Source organism: Dinoponera quadriceps, unplaced genomic scaffold, assembly GCF_001313825.1.
Source record: "Dinoponera quadriceps isolate SergipeBrazil2010 unplaced genomic scaffold, ASM131382v1 scaffold3926, whole genome shotgun sequence".
Lineage (NCBI taxonomy): Eukaryota > Metazoa > Arthropoda > Insecta > Hymenoptera > Formicidae > Dinoponera > Dinoponera quadriceps.
In genome coordinates, this window is record NW_014558006.1 from 143,565 (window position 1) to 166,479 (window position 22,915).

Here is a 22,915-nt window from a genome sequence, read left to right on the forward strand (position 1 = left end):
GACGTTTTCTATTAAAAATAGACTAGTTAATCAATTTCTTAATATAAAAGTAATATTCAAAAGGATAATATTCAATAATATCCAATTTAAAAAACACATGCTACTTACGATCATGTCTGTTATCCAAGCTTCATTTGTAAATAATTTTCTTTGAATTGGTGGACACGAACAAGAGTTATGAATGGACAAATGAATAATCTATTCCACTATGTAATTTGAAGAAAACGATTAAATGTACTCATATCAATCATTGTCTGTTTTTCTGACAAACTTGATAAAAACAGCTTAAAAATAAAATCATAGTTTTTCACTTTATGAACATTGTGTTGTCCGTGTCATTATTACTTTCTATTTTTATTGAATTTCGTTTTATCTTTAAAGAAGCTAGTTATTAAACATGATTTCTTGCGACTGGATTTTTTCTGGAAGAGCACAAATCGAATAAAAAAAAATGGAAAGAGTAAGTCATTACCATGTCTGTTCAATAATAATAATTTACAATTGTAAATTTATAAGAGCTCTATAAAGCTAGATGTATTGATTTACGTACAAGGAGAATTTTTGTCGTTTGAATAAACCGTCTAAGCGAACTATCGAAATCTCGGCGACAGTAAAAAATTTTTCAAAATAAGCGCAACTGTCCAGATGTTAAGAGAGCGTCCGGATAATATCCGTCCAATATCTCGCCCGTATTATTGTACCTTTTTTCTTTTTCGCTTGGCGCAAGAAGCGGGGTAAGCAGATTCGTCGTCGTTTCCGCATTTCACAAAAGAGAGTAGCGTGATCGAGGTGGATGTGAAGATGAAAGGCGTCGGCGGCGACTAATTGAAGGCGACCCTGGAGTATTGCCAGCGCGTTTGGAGATAATTACGTAATTCAATTATTCGCGAACGTAGACGGGAAACGCACGCCGACGAGAAGAGAGAAAGGGGGAAGGGGTAAGTAAGAAAGAGAGGGAGAGACTGGAGGAGAGAAAGGGCGAGGAAGAGGCAGAGAGCGAGCAGTGAGACATGAATGCTAACATTAATCAACGATAGTAACGGAGAACGATAACGAGGCACACGGACTCAAAGTAAACGCGGGGTAATGCTGCATCGGGAACTCCTCGATATCGCCGCAAGATCGCTCGAGCGAACGGCGCGACGAAGCCATCGATTATCGCCAGGGAGAGTTGCCTCGCGAGGCAACAACAAATTTCCGTTGTAATTGAATGATTGAGCAAGTTAGCGTGCGCGCCCGCTCGCTCATGATCCGCCTTTCTTGCCACGGCTAATTATAATTCTCGTATCGCCGTTTTCTTCGCAAACAGCAAGAAAATCCGAGTGAGGATACAGCGATAGCGGGGCGCGGTGGATCTCTCTCTCTCTCCCCCCCTCTTCCCTTTTTCTCTCTTTCTCCCATCCTCTCTCTCCCCTCCTCTTCTTCCCCTTTCCCTTTTTCTTTCTTTCTCCCACCTCTCTCCTCATCTCCTATCTCTATCAAGCGATGCGTCTAACCGAGTAGAAAGCGACCCGCTATTTGCCGGCTTCATCCGTTCGCAGTCCTCTTATCGCTTTACGATCTATTCACTTTCTCATTATCGTTATCACTTTATGACGACAACGACGACGCGGGTAAGCCGGCGAGTTAATATCGAACGACAATATTTTATTAACGTTCACTAACACCACTATCGTACTATACGATTCCGATATCTTCGTCCTAAGTAGAAGACCGTCCTAAGTAGAAATCTTGAATTCATCCGTGTTGACGGCACGCGGCGAGTATTCCACGTTACTATTTTTATATATTATTTTTACATATTAATATATTCTCTCTTTTCCTCCCTCCTTTTCTCTTTCTTTCTCTCTCTCTCTCTCTCTCTCTCTCTCTCGCTATCTATCTATCTATCTATTTATCTATCTATCTATCTACCTCTCCCTTCGTATCCCGATCGACCGAACGGCAGGATTAATTACAGGTATGATAAGTTCCGGGAATATTTCTTCTTAATTAATCTTTCTTTTTTATAAAAAAAGTTATTGTGCGCGAGGGAGCAAGTGAGCACGCGCATGCGCGCGCGCTATCTTTTGTCGGAGTTTAGGCCGTCCTCCGTGGGTTAACAAAGACCCATCCCGATGACTTCGTACTTAGACTTCATAATTTCCAGTGAAGTGAATCGAAGTCCGCCAAGATTGAAATACGACCGGTGGTGGAGGAAGAGGCCGAAGCGGGATCGGCGGGCGGCAAAGTGGTGATATGGAAACAAAGGGAGCGCGCGAAGAAGGTGGAGGAATGTCAATGTCTTCCCGATCAAAGCGAGTCCTGCAAGTTTCTCTGAGCCTACCCCCCCTCTCTCCTATCTCTACTTCTCTCTTTCTCCCTCCTTCTGCCTCTCTCCCACGTCGTTGTTCGAGCGCCCTTCCTCCGCAACCCTTTTCGTTCGCCACATCTCATCAGACTCCTAGCTTTTTCTCGGATGAGTTACAAAGGCTTTCCTGGGACACGCGCAAGTACTACCTAGTGCGGTTACCGACCAAGACGTGTCTCTTCATCCTTCTCCCTTCGGATGAAAGGCGAAGTCTTTCGAAGGGGAGAGACAAGGACGCGCGCACGAGAGCGAAAGAGAGTCGAAGAGGACGCGGAGAAAAGCAGCGGTGGCGCGCATAGCAGATCCAGAGCGGAGGTAGATTAGTATTTTACAGACCGACGGGAGAACGAAGCGGCAGACAGGACATGGACGGGCCGACGAAGCCGATAAATACTAGGCAAGTCTGCCCGCCGGCCGCGCAAGCCAGGCACAGGACGACCCTCGAGGATGCACCGAGGTCTGGAGGACGAAATGAAGAAGAGAAGAAGGCGGTGGATTACGATTCCCTAGCGCAAGGGTCCCCAAATTATATCCCACGGCAGGCTGGGTTGTTATCCGGCCCGGCAAGTCTTATTCGAAATGAAGTTATAATGATGATAACGACGATGATGATAACGACGACGACGTCGGCGCTAATGATGATGATGATAATGATGATAATGATGATAACGATGATGATGAGGATGAAAATGATAACGAAAGCAACATTACGAGAGAAGAACAGAGACTGTTGAAATGTTCGGAGGGTACTTGAGAATGCCGTCGTGTTCGAAAACGATTTCGACAAATTCTATAGGAATTATCCGATCGTCGGCGAATTACCATCGCCGTTGCGCCACTAGAAGGTCGTTGGAATCCGGCAACTGTAAACGCACGTCGTTTTCATTGCGACGCATTTCACGCATCAAGAGTATCTCTTCTCTGTCGCAATATTTTATTTTAATTAATTTCGTTTTGATATACATTTTGCTCAATTGGATATAATTTTATTCGCGATATCACGTTTCGCGATTATACCGCCGACCGATGGATAGCCGCCGGCTGATACATTATCTTCATGCGTGTGTCAACGAATATACAGAGTGTCCCAGGCCGACAGGGGCAAATTTTGTGAGAGCCTAGAACAGATTGAGGTGAATAAAAATATCCTGTACAATTTTGCAAACAACACGCAAAATTTCGAGTTATTAATTATTGAATCTGGCCATATATAGGGACTTATTTAATTAACATAATAATTCAAAAATGTGTATGTTATTTACATTTACATACAAAATGGTAAAGGACTTTTTGTTTGGAATGGCCTAATAATATAAGATAACTGTTGTACCTAGCAGCGGGCTTTGAGTATCGGTCATGTTAATTTTTCTCTAGAACGGTAACATGAAAAGTGAAAATGTTTTCATATTAGAAAATTCTTTTTCACAAATTCACGGCAAGAGAAGAAGATTCTTGACTTTCTGGGAGTAGATCTTGAATCTTATTCTCTAGCGTAAATTCGTGAAGTGTAAATTTTCTAATTTGAAAACATTTGTAATTTTCTACTTTAAAAACATTTGTAATTTTTACTTTTCATGTTTTTGCCTTAGGAAAAAATTACATGATCGATATCCTGATATCGCTAGGTATAATTGCTGCTATATATTTGTAGATAAGGCCGATCTAAACAAAAAAGGTCCTTTATTATTTTGCAAATAACACAAATGTTTATAAGTTATTGATTAAAGAAATCGCTGTACATGACCATTTTCAATCATTAGTAACTCGAAAATTTGCGTGTTATTTGCAAAATAGTAGAAAACTTTTCAATTCATCTCAATTCGTTCTACACTCTCACGAAGTTTGTCCCTGTTAGTCTGAGACACACTATATATATGTGTGTGTGTGTGTGTGTGTGTATTTTATATACAATGTGTCTGATAATTACTTCGGAATTCATGGTATGCAGATACCATTTTGCAAAATTCCCAATAGTTAATGAAGAATTAGTTAATTTAGAATTAATTAATTTTAGGAAGAATTAATTAATTTAAATGTGAGCTAATAAGCACACGGGAAGCACTACTCAGTCGTAAAGGAGACAATCAGTGGAAATTTCCAATAAGTTGGCAGGGAGCTAATTATGGCCGATTGGAACAGTGTGTTTATTAATTGAATGCTACCCGCAAGTTTTCCATACGCCTGTCTTGACATGTAATCGTTCGCTTCGCGAACGCTTTCCAAAGTCAAAATTTTAATTCTAGCACTATAAGGATACATTATATAAGCATAAGTCACAACGATATCGTCTCAGCCGTTTGATTCACTGCTTACCATTCGATCATCGAGGTTAATCACTTAACAGTTTACCCCGAGCGTCACTCGGGCAACGCGTCTACTTACGTATTGACTATCCCGAGTGTCACTCGGGCAAGTGTTGTTTCAATTGATCGATTCTTGATTGCATGAGATACGCTCGTGCACTTGTTTATTTATTTTACATCGGTCATTTTTTGCATACTTTTTCATTTAGAACGTTGTATTCGCTGCCACCGGCCTTTGATGTATGTTTCTAGTGAAATTTACGTAATAAGTTTCGGTTATTTTCTTTTGTAATTTGTGCTGATTTTATTTGTGAAAAATAACCTAAAATTTTGTGCTAAAATCTTCAAAAACTATTTGTAAGTGCATTAGATATATTTTTATGTCACTATATTCGTTTACAATAATATACGCATTATTTCTTTATTTTGATCCGTCTTATGATAAATCAATATTTTTTATTTTTCTACGTTTTAGTTACCGCCTAAAATGTATGAATCGGGAGATGATACTGATGAGGAATTTTTGATTAATGAATCAGGAAGTGACAGTGAACCCAAAGATTTGTTGGAATCTTCGGACGAAGATTCTCATTCCGAGAATGAAGACTTCAGGCCATTTAGAGAATTTGTTGAGGTAAATTTGGAAAATCCAATTGCCCGCTCCTCCAAGATTTCCGTTCACAAAGTTGATCAACATCTGTTTGGCAACAACAATTGCTGTTGCCTACGGCTGCGCCGCGCGTGACATTGTTTGTTGGCGCTGAGCGCCGTTTTGCGGCCGACGGATAGTCGGTCGGCTGCGGTGTTCGCCGGGGGGATGCGTCGTTACACGTGGCACAGAGCTGAGCGCCGAAAATAACACACTATCGCCATCAATTGATAACCATCGTTGTAAGATCTCCAAAAATAAACCATTTTTCCTTATATAGGGTGTATCATTTAAGTTGATACAACGAAATATCCTAAAAATAACGAATTAAAAAAAAAGGCTAAAACACACGTTTCATGATTTTAAGGGGCGATCAAAATTATATGATTAGTTTTTTAACGCATGGGCGTTTTAAAGGTTATTTCAAGTTTGTCTAATTTTGTTTTTTTTAACGGAAACCTATATTTTTTTTATTACGGAATATTATTCTACATAAACAAAGAACAAATAACTTTTGTCTAAAATATATTCTCGTACAACTCTATTTTTTACGATATTCAGAGAAATAGTTATAAAATTATTAACTCTCCAATCATTTTTTACTCGAATTCTATCAACTTTAAAGAAAAATAGTAAGAGACAAAAATTGTGTATTTTCTTCTCATAGAGCTCTAAGAATTCTTTTCAGAATTTTTTTATCAACTTTTAAGTACTGCATTTTCTTATGTTAATAAAAGTGCATTTCTTTTGATTTCCGAAAGTCTATTTATTCGCAAACACAAACTGCAAACTGGACCATCCCGTGGTATTTATTAGCTCCGACACAAATCTTATAAATTTTCGTGAAAATCGGAACGTAGCGCGTTCTTCGTTCCTCTGATCTTATCTTAATCTGATCAAGTAGACATTATCGCGCTGCAAAGGATTTGTGTCGGAGATAGTAAGTACCACAGCAGTCGTTCAATTTCTGTGGAGTAATTCGGCAATTCTCTCGGATATTGTGTGGATGTGTGCATATTGTTTGTGTACGGATGATACATTATAAAATTATTCGATTAAATGACTTACACATTGTGAGTTAAATATGGAATACTTAATAGTTTTAGAGAAAATTAAAAAAAAAATTTATTTGTGGAAAATCAGGAAGAAATACTGATGAGACTATTCATTTGTACGCTTCGCAGCATTCTAAAAGAAAATGTCCATCATGTTGTTCATTTTATCATGTAGCGAAACAGATTTTTTTCTCAAAATATCGACAATCAAAAAAATGCATACAACGAAAAATAGCTACGGACCAAAATAATAAATTTTTTCTGTGTTAGCTGTAGTTTGCTCATAATCCAGATGTGAGTATTCGTTTAATTTCTGGCGCTTCTGGAATATCTGAAATGAATGTCCAGAGAATTTTTAAGTGTCAAAAGTTCCATCCATATCATGTATTTTTACACCGAAAACTTCACGGAGATAAATTGTGTAACATTTTGTGAATGGGCCGGATATCAATCACAAAATAATAAGGATTTTTTTCGTTATATATTATTTACTGAACCTACTTTCACAAATAATGGAGAAGTTAATCGGCATCGTGTGCACTATTAGTCAAAAGATAATCCGAGGTGGTTACGAGAAGTAGAACATCAACGCCCATGGTCAGTCAATATTTAGTGTGGAATAATGAAAATAATAGGTCCTTTTTTTATTGATGGTGCATTAAATGGTGAGAAATATCGAAACTATAAATATGTACATATATACTCTGTTCTTTTTTTTTAATCAATTCGTAATTCGTCGCGTGACTAGTAAAACCTCAGCGGAGTACAGGGTGACGATGATTCCGCGCCGGGCTCCACTTCTGGGGACTAGCCGGACTGGAGAGGTAATCTGAGCAGCCACTCTAGCCCGAGGAAGAGTAGGCCTCTAAAAAGTAACGTAATAGGGAGTGGGCGGCGGTCGCGGTTTGGACTCGCAGCGGAGCTGCCGGTTGCGCATTGCCAGCGGAAACCGTTACCAGCCACGAGTTACTCTCTTCGCTCGACGAGCGAGGGAAAGAGAGGACCGTTTGCACTCAAGAATAAACCGATATTATCGACGTCGATGGGAAAGGAGAGCCTCGTGTCTCACGAGCTCGATTCTCGTTAAAAAAAAAAGAAACAGAGACAGAGGAAGAGAAAGAGGGAGGGAGGGAANAAGAGAAAGAGGGAGGGAGGGAAGGAGGGGGGGGGGGGAGAGAAAGAGAGAGAATAAAGAAAAACGTACGGTGTCAGTGCTACGACTGCACTGTTTAAAAAAGGGAGAGAAAAAAGAAAGGAGAAGAGAGGGAAGGAAGAAGAAACTGCCACGCGAAACGCGTCGAAGTTGTGTGCAGTGCGTTTATATACGCACGTCGACAGTGAGTAGTGAAGTGTTCTTTCCTCTCCGCTAAACACGAAACCGCGCGAGTCACGCAACTTCTCTGAACTTCACGAGAAGTTTCGACATTCGAGTCGACGGGCAGCAAGAGAGAGAGAGAGAGAGAGGGGAGGAGGGAGAGGTAAGAGATAGAGAAAGAAAATAAGGCTCATTATACTCGGGCATCGAGGAGCTAATGATACCCGCGGCTCCGTCCGGGATAGAGGGATGGTCACGTCGTGAAGTGAGCCGGGGCCAAATAAGAAGACACGCTGGGATCGGCTGGGAACGAACATCCTGACGATACTTTGTAAACTCCATTATCCTCGCCGCGAATTCAAGTGTCTCTCTTCCCCTCGGCATAATATTAACTCGGATTCCTTTCGTAATTTAAAACGATTATTTGCCGGAGGCATTAACCCACCACCACCACCATCACCACCGTCACCATCGCCACCGCAACTACTCGTGTACGCCTGCACTCCTAATTTACTTCGTACAGTCGATTAGCAGTATCCTCGGTGTCACCTTTATATGTACTCATATAATCATTTCAAATGAATCGGTGCTTGGCGAACAAAGCGTGTGATTTCAGTTAACACGTTACCATGTGTACCGCCGGTGGTACACGCTGAACTTTCCGCAGGCCAGTTTAGTACTTTAGGGCTCCAAAAAGTAATATAATTATGATAATTATTACGATGCACATTCTCTTAAATCGAATCAGTGAGAAAATGTCATTGACGAAATCAATGTAAAGCAATAATTCATCGATAAAGAATGAATATTCGCTCATTTTTAGCTACAACATTTCCGCTTTTTGGCTTCACATTTCATTGATGATTGACTAATGAGAAATTCATTGCAAACTGTTGTTACGCGCCCCGCAAAATTACGTATAGATATACATGCATTCAAACATATGTCGTATTTTGTACAGTAATAGGCTCAAAAGCCAAAGGTTTCAGATTTGAGTCCCATTAAGATAAGCGTGTTTTTTTCTCAAACAGGATGTAAATTAAATCAATTAAACATATCTAATTATATATACGTATCTAATTTTGACAACTGTCTGACAATCTATTGCGCATATCATGAATCATAAGTTTGCTTCATCGTATTTTTTGTGCGTACTGAAATATGTAAGAAAAAAACTGTTGCAACCTGTAACAGAGTTCGATAGAATTCGGTACTTATTGTCGAAAAATATCAATACGTCGATTTTTCATAGCTGTGTCACTTTTGATACTTTTCTGCTGCAGTATATATCAGAAAAATTTCGTTAAAATTTTCGTTAAAATTTCATTAAAAAATGTGTTAATAGCAGCGACTGTTTCCATCGATGAAATCTGACGACGGAAGCGGTCGAAAAAAGATATTATTTATTATTTCTTTTTATTATTTTAATCATTCTTAAGATGTTGTCAATGACATTACTAAAAATGTTCTTAATAATGTTTAATTGATTTAATTTACATATATTTAACATATTTAACAACTCTTTTACTCGAATGGACATTTAAATTATTTAAATTATTTAAAACGTTTAAACATTCTTTTTATATCCGCCATTAAACATCGCTGCACTTAAATATTTAGCTATTTACTTATAATTTCTAATTCAGAGAAATTATATTTAGAAACAATTTTCCGTACTAATAAATGGACACTTTCATTCGCATTCTGTGTAAAATTTCCTAAACATCTCTCAAGAAGTTTGACATATTTAATGCAATATAGAATGCTGATATAGTAGCATTTTTCTTTTACGAAATATATTGAAAAATTCGAACGCTTCTTTCGTTTTTAGCTACCAAAATCGTAATTTTCAATATTTTTAAATTCAACAAACGACAAAACACCATTAAAAGATTGTAAGAAATGATTAAAATCTAAAAACTTATTTTTTGGTTATTTTAAAGATCCAATGTTCCCTTGAGACGGTCGGAAAGAAAAAATCAAGGAATTCTTCTTTTCATACAATATTATACAAAATAATGTAATTTCAGTACTTTCACTTCATTTTTTGACATTTTATGGTAAGTATCATAGATATAGCAATTTTGGGGTTAATTTTCTCAAAGTGGCATTTCCCTAACTTAAAAAGTAGTTATTTGCAAAACAGTATGTATAATAATTTCCAAAAAACTACAATACATTTTGGCTGAGAAATATTACCGCTTTGCATCCATGCACGTAAATTTTAATTCTACACTCTCAACAGAATTTTAGAGGCCAAAGACAAAATGGCATGTCAGTATTGATGCTTTCTTTTTTCTTCTAATTATAACTATGACTACAGTGACTATTGACTACTTCTCAGTGCTAATACTCTGACTGCTTTAAAGAGTATGTTATTTGACACATAATATTTCGCTTATAAGAGAACAATTTGGACCACCAGACCACGGGAAATTCGGTAAAATTATCCCCGGTACAGAACATGTTCAATACAGCAAAGAAAGAAGTTCGTACTATTCGCGTGTCAGAAGGACAGAGGAAAAGGTGAGAGATTTCGTACGTAACCAGTCGGTCGACGCGCCCACTCGGCCACAAATTGCGATGCGCCCGAATCGCCGTTTCTGCAGCGGACCGCGATGAGGAAGCGAAGGAGATAGGGTCGCGCTTACCTTAGCGAGCCTCATGGCTGTGAGCCAGCACGCGCGTGATTTTTCGCTGTCGAAAGCGATGACCTTGAGCCCGGGCTCCCCAGCCTCCGTGTCTTCGGCTTCGGCGTTGCTGTTCGGCCTCAGGCAGGCGCCCCACGCGAAGGGAGCGCCGAAACACCGTTTCGCGTTCGGAATCCTGTAGACGTTGTAGTCCGTCAAGTGCACGAGCGTGATTAGCTGTTCGTTGTCCTGCAACAAGAAACGACCACCAGACGGTTCGATGAGAAATATCCGTGAAACTGTACGAAGACAACGTCGTCAGCCGAATAATATCGCTTTTGAGCTCCATCTCTCTCTCTCTCTCTCTCTATCATTCTCGGGGGGAAAAAAATAAATAAATAGATAGATGCACTTATTATCATTTTAAAACTTAGCTCTCTAAAAACGTTTATCAAAAATGAGCAGAGCAGAAGTAATTAGTTATAAAGTACTAATGCAAAGTAGTAAAACTTAAATGCTTGTACAAAAGGTTATTTCAGCCATTTCCTTGTTCGTATACCATAAAAGATGTATCGAAATATCTCGAAAACAGTCGTTCTTCAGCGACTTCAGATAAGAATATCCTTTTCGCCTAAAAAATCTAAAAATTGCGACAGTAAGACAGAGTGAACAAATTTTCAAGAACAAAAAGTTATAGACAATATAAGGATAGTCAACCCTTTACTTTCCAACCCCCAACAATTTTTCTCGGGACGAAAACCTACTTCGGAATATGACCTTCCATGAACACTAAAACATTCTTAAAATTTTATATTTTAATGCGTGACGGTTGTCATTTTATTTGCAAAAAGTACTTATTTTCGGCCGCACCTTTCAGTGTGTATTTCTAATACGTAGCATACCGACCGTATATAAAAAAACAGCGATATAAAATCGCTAGTAAGCAAGGAATAATTCATCATTCGATCTGAGAAGCGTAACGCTGATTATCTCAACGCATAGAGAAATAAAGATCACAATACAAACGCACTTGGTCGTGCGGAGAAACGGACGCACCACTCATAGCTTATCATTTGCCGTTTGCCTAGAAGCGGTTCAGCGCAAGATCGTTCCCTCGAGAAGCGAGCCTATATAACCGCTCGTGAGTAATGTCGCTCGCGAGCGGACTTGTCGAGCGGTACGCCTCCCGGCGGCGGACGCCGCGGCTCGCAGGAGCGAGACTGTTCTCGCTCGCGAGACAGGCGAGCGCGCCTAACGGGTGGACAACCCGTCCCCGTCGCACCCTGATGTCAAGGATGATGTGGCGTCGACATGACCTATATCGAATCCTTAACAGAGACACATATTTATAGGAACATTTTTCTTATTTCGAGAAAAGAAATCTTTTCTTAAATTTTTTTAACATCATTCTGAAACATTTCGTATAATGTATTTTTAACGTGGTCGGCTATTTTGAGAGAGAGGGAGGGAGGGAGGGGGAGGATAGTCTCCGAGAGTGGTGCAGAATGCTCACTGGCACATCGGGATAATTTGTTTAATTCGCCGCGAATGCGCGTCTACTGCATGCCGTCGTGCCGGGGAGATACGCTTATATCACACGTATCGGCCCGGTCAATGTTGACACACTGAGCAGCTAATGGGAGTGGTTTTGCAACAATAGACAATCTACTCGGCTGAGGCGTTCGTGACGACTATAATGATGGTGGGGGGAGGCTAACTTAATAGGCATGACTATAACGACCGTTGCCGCTGTATTAATCGGCGATGTGGTTAATGAACACGCGCGGCTGCGCTATTAGTTGCGGACAGGTCTCTCTCTCTGTCGAGCGCGCGAGGGAGGCTACGTCGGGGTTGGATGTATTCCCGGTGGAACCACTTCTCGAGCGAAGCGGCGCGTAAAGCAACTCCTGGATACGAGTCGCTTTACGCGCAAAAACTGCCGCGAGATTTTCCAGCGAACTCTTCCTGTCGACTTTCTTCCTCCTCCTCTCCTTCTATCTTCTCCTTCGTCCGTCCTCCTGCCAGGCGGATTCAGCCAGGAAACTTTCTTTCGCGACGTCGCGAGAATCGCAGAAGCAATTTATTATATGCCGGGACGATTTTTACGACGCGGCGCGCACCACCACACCGCCGGCAGGAAGCACCGGCGACGACGGCTCTTATCGCCCGCTCGCTCGCCATTATTTGCCTGCAGCGGGAAAGTTGCGTTTGTCGAGTGATTTCCGGCAGTAAATATTCATAGACGTTGCCGTCGTTTGCGCGCGTTTCGGTGCGCTCCTTGAGCGAAAAACGTCCCCCGACGTCATGCCGCGCACGCGCATTCGTCTCTTCTGTTCTCGCGACGTTTCGCCAGCTCATTATCCCGAATCGAAATTCCGATGCCACTTCGGCAATCTTCAATTTGCGCATATTTAAATAGCCTATAGATTAATAAACACCTAGTTTGACGATAAACGTTAAGTAATTGACGTATTAATTTAATATTAAATGAAAAATGTAGTTTAAGATACACGTATTCATTTCATTTCATCAAACAGTAAATATAAATATTAGATATTTAATCATTGCACCTTTGCCTATTTTTCTGGATATATTTATCGGTCAGTATCAGATGTAATGTAAATATTGCTTAATGTTTACTGTTGGGTAACTTCATTCAAACTTATTCTTATGTTGTATTCATGATACGAACTCTTACCACACTTGACTATTTTGTAACGTGAGCGATCACTTGGGATCAATTTCTATTCCAACGAGTTTTTACAAGTTTGTACTATGAAAAAATGGATCACAGCCAATTCTTGTTGCACAGGTTGGTCACTAAATGTCCAAATGAAAGATAGGTATAGGCTCCCGATCAATAAAAAAAACCCACTGCGATGTGAACTTCATTTTCTTACCACTGGGGTATGAAACGATCCCAGGTGACTATTCCCGAGTTAAGAACAATTTGCGTCTATTTAGACGGAAATGTCTGTAAACTAATAAAAACCTATACTGAGAAAAAAAAACCTAAAAAATAAACTTCTCGGTGAGTACTAATAACATATTTACTTAAATCTAAATCCTTTTATTCAAATATATAAATTAAATAATTGCTTTTACGTGGATATAGATTTAAGAAAATATATATTTTCTCGTTTGAAAAAAATTGTTTTTAGTATAAGAATATGTATATTAGTATAAGAAAATGTTATTAATATTTACAGAATATACATTTTTAATTTTAGATATTTTTTCTCTCAATATACTTTGACGATACTACATTTGTTAACCTCTCTCTTGAAACCTATTGTAATATATAGGAAAAAAAGATCGGTTAAATTTACCAGACAATGAACAAACTAAACGCGTCTTGGTTTAAGGAAACAGAATTTCTGGTTATAAGAACCAAATTTGGGCCATTAGAGCTATAAATTCTGTTTCCTTCAACGAAAACACGTTTGGTTTGTTCACTCTGTCTGGTGAATTCAACCAAACTTTTTTCTGTGTACAATCTGTTTTGACGGTATAAATAGCCCAGACGAAAATTTCAGACATCATGGTCAAAGTGTAGCAGTAAATTATATCATTAGAGTGGGACCCACATTTTATTGTATCACCCCCCTACTGTGTCGTAAATTAAAGATTTGACATAAAGCCAAAATATCGCCTCATTCATTTTATGTGAGAATTCCCGGGTGTTGCTCGGTACGTCAAATGCCGCCGCTTCTCCTCCATCGGATTCTCCCGCAGTCCGATCAATCAGCTCAGCTCTCGGCGCTTTAAAATAATACGCTCAAAAAACTGACTTTACAACCATAGCAAAATTTATCTAGACGCGAGAAATTAGCTAAAAAGGATAAATGTCTCGCGAACACTTCAATGTCACATATGTGTTGTGTCTAATCAATATAAGCGACAGAGACAGAAACTTTTTACCTGAAATACTTGTCTAATTTAGCAAAAAAATCTCTCTGTGGAGTCCATCCGGATAAAAGCCAGTCACGTTTCTTATTGAAAATTAATAACAGGACCTACATTTTCTCGCACATATTGCTAGAATACTGCTGCTGCTGTAAATTATACGTATCACAGACAATTTTCTAGCAGATTCAAAAAATAGCGATACGTTTTACTTGTGACATTTAGAATTCTTGCTCGACTAGCAAAACATTTCCCTGAGTATCGTGCGTCTTCGCCGCGCGAAGTGTCGCGTGCGACGCTCGCGAACGTGCCGCGTCGGTCATTAAACAGAATTATCAGCGCCGCGGAGAGAAACGGACGGCGGCGGAATAATGCGTGCAGCGTTTAACAATTTCACGCGCAATCGGCGTGTCACACGGCCGCCGACTTTTATATATTTAACACGGCGCCGCTCCCGTATATCGCGGACACATCGTCCACGTAGTTAGTACTCTCTGACCTTTATCCATTTATCGGCGGCCGCGCGATAAGCGTTCAACTGTAAAACTCTCGACTTGTCGGCTCTCGAAAATCTCACCGCCCTATCGTCGTGGTTATTTTTAATATATATATATATATATATATATATATTGTGAAGTTATTTTTAATATATATATATATTTTTTAAATAATAATTATTGTCCTCATACGCAGTCACATACAGGAATTCGAAGTCGAAATTTTGAAATCTTATGTTAAGTTCTATAATACAGTAAGATCAAAGATAGCAAAATAGGTTCGATTTCAATTCTAATAAAATAACTTAATCCTACTTTGATACCCTGATAGTGTCTTAAATTTCCATTTTCGTTAATTCAGCGTTAAAACAGATTAGTTCGAGGTAACATTAAAATTAAATCTGTAGAATTAAAGGTACAAGAAAAAAGTTAGTAAGTGTTAATATCATCAAAGTAGGTTTTTGTTAGTCTAATAGGCCATCTAAATAGGCGCAAACTATCCTCAAGAACGCGTGTCTTCGATATCGTCGGCCGCTACTCCCCCCCCCCCCCCCCCNTCTCTCTCCCTTGTATCTTATCTGTATGACTGAGTGGAAAACGAGAAGTACGTTGAAAAATCGTCTCGCGACGAACGAGATGTGTAATTAGTAAGATTAGCCGTCGATGACGTGCTACTTTGACGCATTAACATTCGCAAACGTGTCGCCATCACCGAGGTTCTCGTATCTCGCAGGCTCGCGCGTAAATAGTGTCCTCGCGCTGCCCGGGTCACGCCGATACGTCATAAACTTTAATCTCGATCGAAGAATGAGCATGCACCCATCTCACACTGCCTGCTAACGTCCAATTCCCATCGCACCATTCGACAATCACGCTCCTCCGCACGTGATGAATCAATCAAAAGACCGAACTCTCCGCTGAGAGAAAAGTATTTGTAATATATAATACTATTACTATTAAATTAGAATAAAAGAATTATATGCTCAGGAGAGCCATTTTTCTAGTAAGTGTTACTACAGTGTCAGTGATAATAGCCTTACATGTATATTGCTAATACTATACTTGTAGTTAAAATAAAAAATAATTGAAGCTGAAAATAACTGTGTAATGTTTATCAGAGTCTCTTTTTCGCGGGTCAATTGATTGAGAAAAGAGAATTGTCAAATACGCGTGGTACTGCAATTACATTTCAGCGTTCGTTCGATTTCCGTCACCGATCGCTTAATGAACCATCGCACAGTGATTTGAGAATACAATTTTTTAATCAAAATCCTGAATCTTGATAAAAATTATTTTTTACATAAAGAAAATGTCTTTGAAGAGAAAAGTAACTATTTATAAGTGATACAATATTTACTTTACTTTCCTTTAAATAAATAATTCCATTTCTTTATGAAGAGTTTCTTCTAAAGAGAACGTGACATTTATTTCTTTTACGATATATTGTAGAATGGGAAAGGATTCTATATCAATTTGAAAAAGATTTCACGTCGTGCGAACGTGAATTCATAACTACATTGATGATGGAACTATACACAAATTCTTAAATAATAATTCTGAATGAACACGTGGGTCCGCTTTGACCATCGCTGATATATATTAAATTTAACATAAAATAGATATCTATGTTATTTTTTGCTCTTGCTGTGATATATAAATTACAGCCAGATAACAGTTGTTCACTTTCTAACTCCAAAGAAGCAAAACGGCTGATGCTAGTTTTGATCTCTTTTTTATAGTTGTCATGATGCCTTTGCAACCACTAATACAACTAAACTACTAAAGTAGTTGCGGCTGAATTATGGTTTTTGTTATTACTGTCACAGAGACTTCACACCGATCAACGCTAAAATCGCTGTGATTAGTTTTGATTTTCCCTATAGCTGTCACAGCGACTGTACAGCTATTAATAGCTGTGGCTGCATTTTGACTTTCTCATTAGCCATCACAACGCTTTTGCGGCTAAAAGTCCAGCGAGATAACATTTGCGGTTAAATTGCTATAATTAAGGCTGATAGGACGTGATACTGGTCACATTTTTGCCGCCGCAGCGAACATAGCTAGACTGTGTTACTCGGATATCTATCATAGACCATTGTACGCGGCAATAGCGCTCTTCCGAAAACTCTTTCCCGCGATCGCTTGCGTCTGCCGTCGAGAGGAAGGGTGCGGTTGGTCAGGGACACTCTGCCGTATAGTCTCTCCGAGAGAGAATCCCGTTGACCCTGGTCGTCGCCGCTGTGTGTTTCACACTACGACGATATCCGCCGCCGTTGCTGCGCAAACATTCGTCACGCGTGCATACAGAGCAGGATAAGACAGGAGGAAGAAGAAAGAGAGAGAGAGAGAGAGAGATAGAGAATGGAGAACATGTGGACGAGAGGCGTAGCGAGATAGCGGCGGGACGAGATAGTTGCGTATACGGCTTAGCAAATATTTGACGATTAGCTCGGTTGCACTCGGTGTGAGCGGGTCCGCGTTAACGGTTACGTAACTATTATCCGTCTAACTGAGGGATGAAAGCGGAAAGAAACGAGAGGTAAGTAGGAAGAAGGGTGAGAGAAAGCGCGGTTGCGGGGTAACCGCGGTGCGTGTATGTGTAAGTGTGACTGTCCCTCGAAGCGTCCCTTCATATTCTCCCAAGTAAATCGCTCATGCGAGATTTACGCCTACGTGTGCAGCCTCCCTGCCCCCTCTCTTTCTGCATGCTACATGTGCACGTGTATACTCCTTTTGGCGAGCGCGCCCGTAATTCTGACACGTGTAACTGCCGTTGTCATATGCATATCCAGACGCGCCTCGTCGCCGTCCACGATCGATCACACACGTGGAGCGCGCGGTATCTCGCGGAGGATCGTGTCTTTACACACGCGGCAGATAAAAAGTACACGTCAAAACATGAGCGAATTAATGGCGACGTCGGACGGAGGCGGATTGAAGCCTAGAGAGACAGACAGAAAGAGAGAGAGAGAGAATGAGTGAGTGAGAAAAAAAAGAATATGAGGAGGGAGAAGCCAGAAAGCCTGTTCCAAAATCGGGCCCCTCTCATGATTGCGCCGTTACGAAATACACACTTCGACGGGAGAGAACGTCGCATGAGGAAAAATTAAGGATACTTACAATATGACAATGCAAGAGAGTTTTTTTTTTCTTTTTTACACCGTGATCCGCGCAACGACGATTTTCCCTCGGTGATTGTAATCGCTCTATTTGTGTGAGCGAGAGAGAGAGAGAGAGTAACCGTAATCACTATTTATAACGCTGAGAGTTGCAGCGAGCGCGAGTTTATTTCGAGAGCCTCACACAAGTCGGCGGCGGAGTGCAGAGACTCGCAAGTAACCTTTCCACGTGTCGTTAGCGAACATTAAAAATAATTACTGCAGCGAGAGAGATGTGTTCGACTTCCATTGCGAAATCGCGCCGGCCGGGATATTGGCAAACGCGTTATGATCTCCACGTGTCAAGCTGGGCCACTTGAGCGCGCACGGCACGCATTGATCTTTCGATTCGCTCTAACGGCGACCACCATTCACAAGAGACGAGAGATGAAAGTAAGATAGTCGAGAAGGCTCCTTTATCATTCGCAACGTGAATTATTTCGTCCGCCTCGCTACGAGGATTTCTTTCCGTCTTATTTCCTTTCCTATCGCTTAACTGCCCTCGTTACCGATTATTTATCATCGTTCTCGCGTGACGTCAAACGTAATTTTTTTCAGATGGAAAATTTTCTTAGTCAATTAAATTGTCCTAGTTTTTTTTATTTAATCTTTCGTTGGAGTGCAATGAGTACAACCATCGGGATTGTGTCTAAACGATTATATTTCCCCTCTTCGATTTCGGCAGTCATTTAACTAATTAAGTTCTGGTACTTAAGACCTGTCAATTTCATTTGAGTCGTTATACAAGCCAGTTTATTAGTGTCAAAATGAACGCTTTAAGCGAAGAAAAAATGTTTCTTGTCGAGTGCTTCTACAGCAGGGACAAAAATATACTGAGGCGTATCGTGGATTCCGCACTGCAAATCTGAAAAGGTTTCAAGCAAAACTATATTCAGAAAATATGCTCGCTCCCTGGATCGCGCCATAATCTAATCTAACACAAACACCTATTGGCAAAATATATAAGGCACGACATAGTTGTCTGAAATCGCAAAGGTACGAATCAGATGACACGACTACGAAGAGAAGCTGCTGATACGGCGAAAGAACGTGGAATTGGAAGGAAGACGCAAAAGACGCGGAGCGCGATCTCTCTCTCTCTCTCTCCGTTTTTCTTATCTTCGAGTGAGAAGATCGGCCCGAGATGAGATTGACCTAGGTCGGATTCGCGCCTCGGGGACGCGCGAGGACGAGAGAGCATCGGCGCGAAATTGACGATTGCCGCGGCGAAAAAGCTCGGGCTGCGCGTCGACGTATGATAATAAGTGACGGAGGGGATGCGAGAGATACGAGATAAACTCGCAGGAGCCTGTTCCTATGCTCGTTCCTTCGCGGCGACCAGCAGGGAGGAGAAGGAGGACGGGTAGGAGGGAGAGAGCGGGAGGAAGGGAAGGAGGGATCTCCGAGAGGAGAGTTATTGGCGTTTCCGTCTACGGACACGGCTTCGGAAACGAAACCGGTTTATAAATAATTCCAGAAGCACGCTCTCTCGCGCGATTAAAGGGAAAAAAGGAGGAAAGTACACGGCGGCTTCGCCCGGGGCGCCAATGGTCCGCGCAATCATTGCCAATAAATTCGGTCCCGCGCGCTTTCGTCCTTCCCACCCGTCGTTGTCGTCGAGATCCTCCCTAACTTCGGCCGGGAGGACAGCTTCGTGGCCGAACGTCGACGTTGCCAACGAGGAGCTTTAAGGAGCGATTTTAAATCGCGCACGTCAACTATACCGATCTCGCGCTCCTCCAAACAACCCGTTCTCTATAGCAAATACATTTCGAAAACAATTGCGAAGCGTACGCAGTATAGAAGACTCCATCGAGGTTGCTCGTCCGTTAAATCATTTCCCTCGGAATTTTTAAATATTTTAACTAATAGAAATACTATCTATACTTATCATGTCTGTAAAGTTAGAAAACAATTGACTATTCGGAAAAAGCTGAGAGAGTTCGAGACTGAAGATAACTTTCTATATGCGTTCCTTGAGGTTAATGCCCTATTCTTAATTTCTATTTTTAACTTCTTCTAAACCACATTTAGGATTTCAATGAAAAACTATTATTAAAGACTAATATAGAGGTATTATACAAAAATTTCAGAATTTTTTACCGTTCTATTTTGGAGATATGGCCTTAGGAAATTTACAATTTATAGTAACGCCCGTGATATATGTGCATATATGCATATTTAAATATTTATATACCACTTTCTATTATGTGTGTATCTCTATTATCTCAACTGACGCACATATATAGACATTAATTAATAAGAAAAAAATAAATAAATAATATCTTCGTGTTTATAATATTGTGTATACAGGGTTGTCCTTAATGTCATGGGGACGTGAGGGCGTAAAACGGATTAAGATGAACAAAAAAATCCTGTACCATTTTAAATAACATGCAAAATTTCGAGTTATTAATTATTGAAAATAACCATGCATAGAGGCTTCTTCAATTAATAACTCATAAATATGCATATTATTTGTAAANGCAAAATGGTAAAGGAATTTTTTTACCAGAGTAACCTAATCTACAAGTATATGACTGTTGTTGTTGTTTAGCGATAAACATAAGTATATTGAACTTTGAACCTGTTATTAGGTATAACAGTTGACATATATATATATATTGTAGATGCAAGCGCGATATAAATGAAACTATAAAGGGAAAAATAGGATATGAAAAAATTTTCCTGTAAATTTTCCCACCTCTTAGACCTTTAAATTTGAATGTATTAGTATAAAAATGCGTTCTCTCTTTGACATTTTTTTTGATTGAAGCAATGACACGGTCGGTACGTACAATCTGCAGAATTTCTATATCAAATAAATATTTACGCTGACACTTAGAGATGTCAATATTGGAATTTTTAACCATTTTCTCTTTACATATTGAGCAATGTTCCAATTTATTCTCGCACGTGCTTTCACTGTATAAAAATATTTATATAATTCTGTACAGTTAATACACAGACATAAGCTTTGTAGAAAGAAGTCAGTATCTTACCAGCAAGTTTCCAAGTATGATATCCCTTTAATATACAAGTCTTATTTCTTAGGCATAGTAACATTGAAAATGTCAATCAAGCGCATTATATCCGAATATTCGTGCATCATAACCGTTAATTATTGGTGAATCGACAGCAATTCATTGAGCATTTGATGCGCTTCTAATTCCGCCGAAGAAACGTGTGTTCAAGCCGACATATGATGACAAAGTGTGAACGTATTAATTTAATATTATATTTGCCTACTTTTTAACACATCCCCCATGTTAAAGTAATACAAAATTTTAATGGGCGGTTCTTAACGCAAAATTTTCTATTATGTAGACATAGTGATATAAAAAATTTCCAATCAGGCGCTTCATTTCTGAATATCTGTGCGTCGTGACTGCAGCTTTGGAGCATCAATGTCGATTCACCGAATAATCAACAATCATGATGCACGAATATTCGAACATAACGCGTCTGACTGGAAATTTTCGATGTCACTATGACCTACCTGAAAAATTGAACTGTATTAAAATAGCGTCTTCTGCATAAGAATCGGACTTTTACGACAGTTTAGAATACGGCCTTGCCAACTTTATTTCATCCCACGAGTGGCCTTGGATCGGTAAGAGGCGCAATTTCGGCACAAATAGCGCGCCCTTATTCGATTGCTGACCGCTCGTGTGTTTTCTTTCGCGAAGGAAAATCCTCCTCGTGATCCCTCGTCCAGCTAGACGAACGTATTTCCTCGTGATCGATAGCCACGCCGAGGACGGGCACACTCCTCGAACGTCACGTTCGACCGAAGCTCACCGGCGGTCGTTGGCCCGAAATGACATCGTTAAGTTGCCGCTCGCGTGGCAGTGAAAGGATTGACTCCAGGGCGGCGTTAGACTGGCGTTAGTGAGACGCCCGGGGAGAGAGAAAAAGAGACGGTGCGAAGAAGCGAGGGAGAGAGGGGCAGCGTACGATAGGTCAGGTTTTTCTTCCTCCGCAGGCGGCGGAGAGACTCGCCACGCTGCAAACCAATGAGGAAAGAAAGACAAGCGAGGGAGAGACAAGAGGGCGCCGAAGGTAGGGATGCGAGAAGAGACCCGCGTGCAGCGGCCGCGCTGAAAGTTCACGGGAGGGAAGGCTTTCTCTCTCTCCTAATCTCCCTCAACTTATCCGGTAAACTTATTTCGCGGAGACTCAGTAAGCGGGATTGACCAATTCGCGAAGATCCTGTGAAAACGTGTGATAAACGCGCGTGATAAATTTGCTAAGGAGTATTGAAGTTTAATTGTCTTAATACTATTTAATTTAGTATTAATTATATTCCTGGATTAGATTAAGCAAATATTACTTGAATGTGGCATACTGAAAGAAAAAAAAAATGCTACATTCAAATAACACTTACTAAATCCCTAAGTAAAATAATCACTCCAATACTCCTTAGCAAATATTTATTTGAATGTAGCACATTTTTCTCTTTCAATGAAAAATCAATGATTCAAGAGGGATATTAATAAGTATCGTCAAAATGGGTTTTTAATAGTGTGTAGGCTCAAACTATCCGTGAGAGTATCGGAGAAGTAACATCATAAGTTCGACCCACGAAGAAATGATATCTCTGTTATCGCGACTGAAAACATTCGTGTGAATATTCAGCTGCGTTAAAACTCAGTTCAGACAACTGGGTTACTCCCAGAACAACTGGCAGAATAGAGATCTTCTACAAGAATTCTTCTCCCGCTTCTACAACCGAGAAGCGGTTTCGTTTGGTTCCCCAAAACAAAAGATTTAGTGGCACGGAACCATTTTTCCCGTGCGAGGAAAATTAATCGTCGACGTCATGCGAAACAAAATCTTTATTCCCGTCGAGTGTTTATTTTATAGCCGGACACTCGTATCACTCTCTTTCTCCGATCGCGCGCGTGCGTCGCCTTTTGACTTTATATTCTCAATTTAAATAATCGTATGCCGCAACAAAACCTCATAAATCATTTAGCTCTTTTAGGTGAGAGCGGTTGAAATTACGACGGTCAAGTGGGAGCTCAAGAGAGAGGGGGGGGGGGGGTAGGG

At 40.2% G+C, this 22,915-nt stretch overlaps 1 protein-coding gene across 1 annotated transcript in view; it reads right to left on the reverse strand.

The window, feature by feature from the left end:
- Window positions 1–22,915, reverse strand: part of LOC106749608 (growth factor receptor-bound protein 7-like) — a gene marked incomplete at its 5' end in the record, with an annotated part of 141,019 nt that overhangs the window by 86,276 nt on the left and 31,828 nt on the right. The window contains one exon of the mRNA XM_014629258.1: window positions 10,324–10,551. Within this exon, the coding sequence (XP_014484744.1) occupies window positions 10,324–10,551 (228 nt within the window). The remainder of the gene's footprint in view (window positions 1–10,323; window positions 10,552–22,915) is intronic.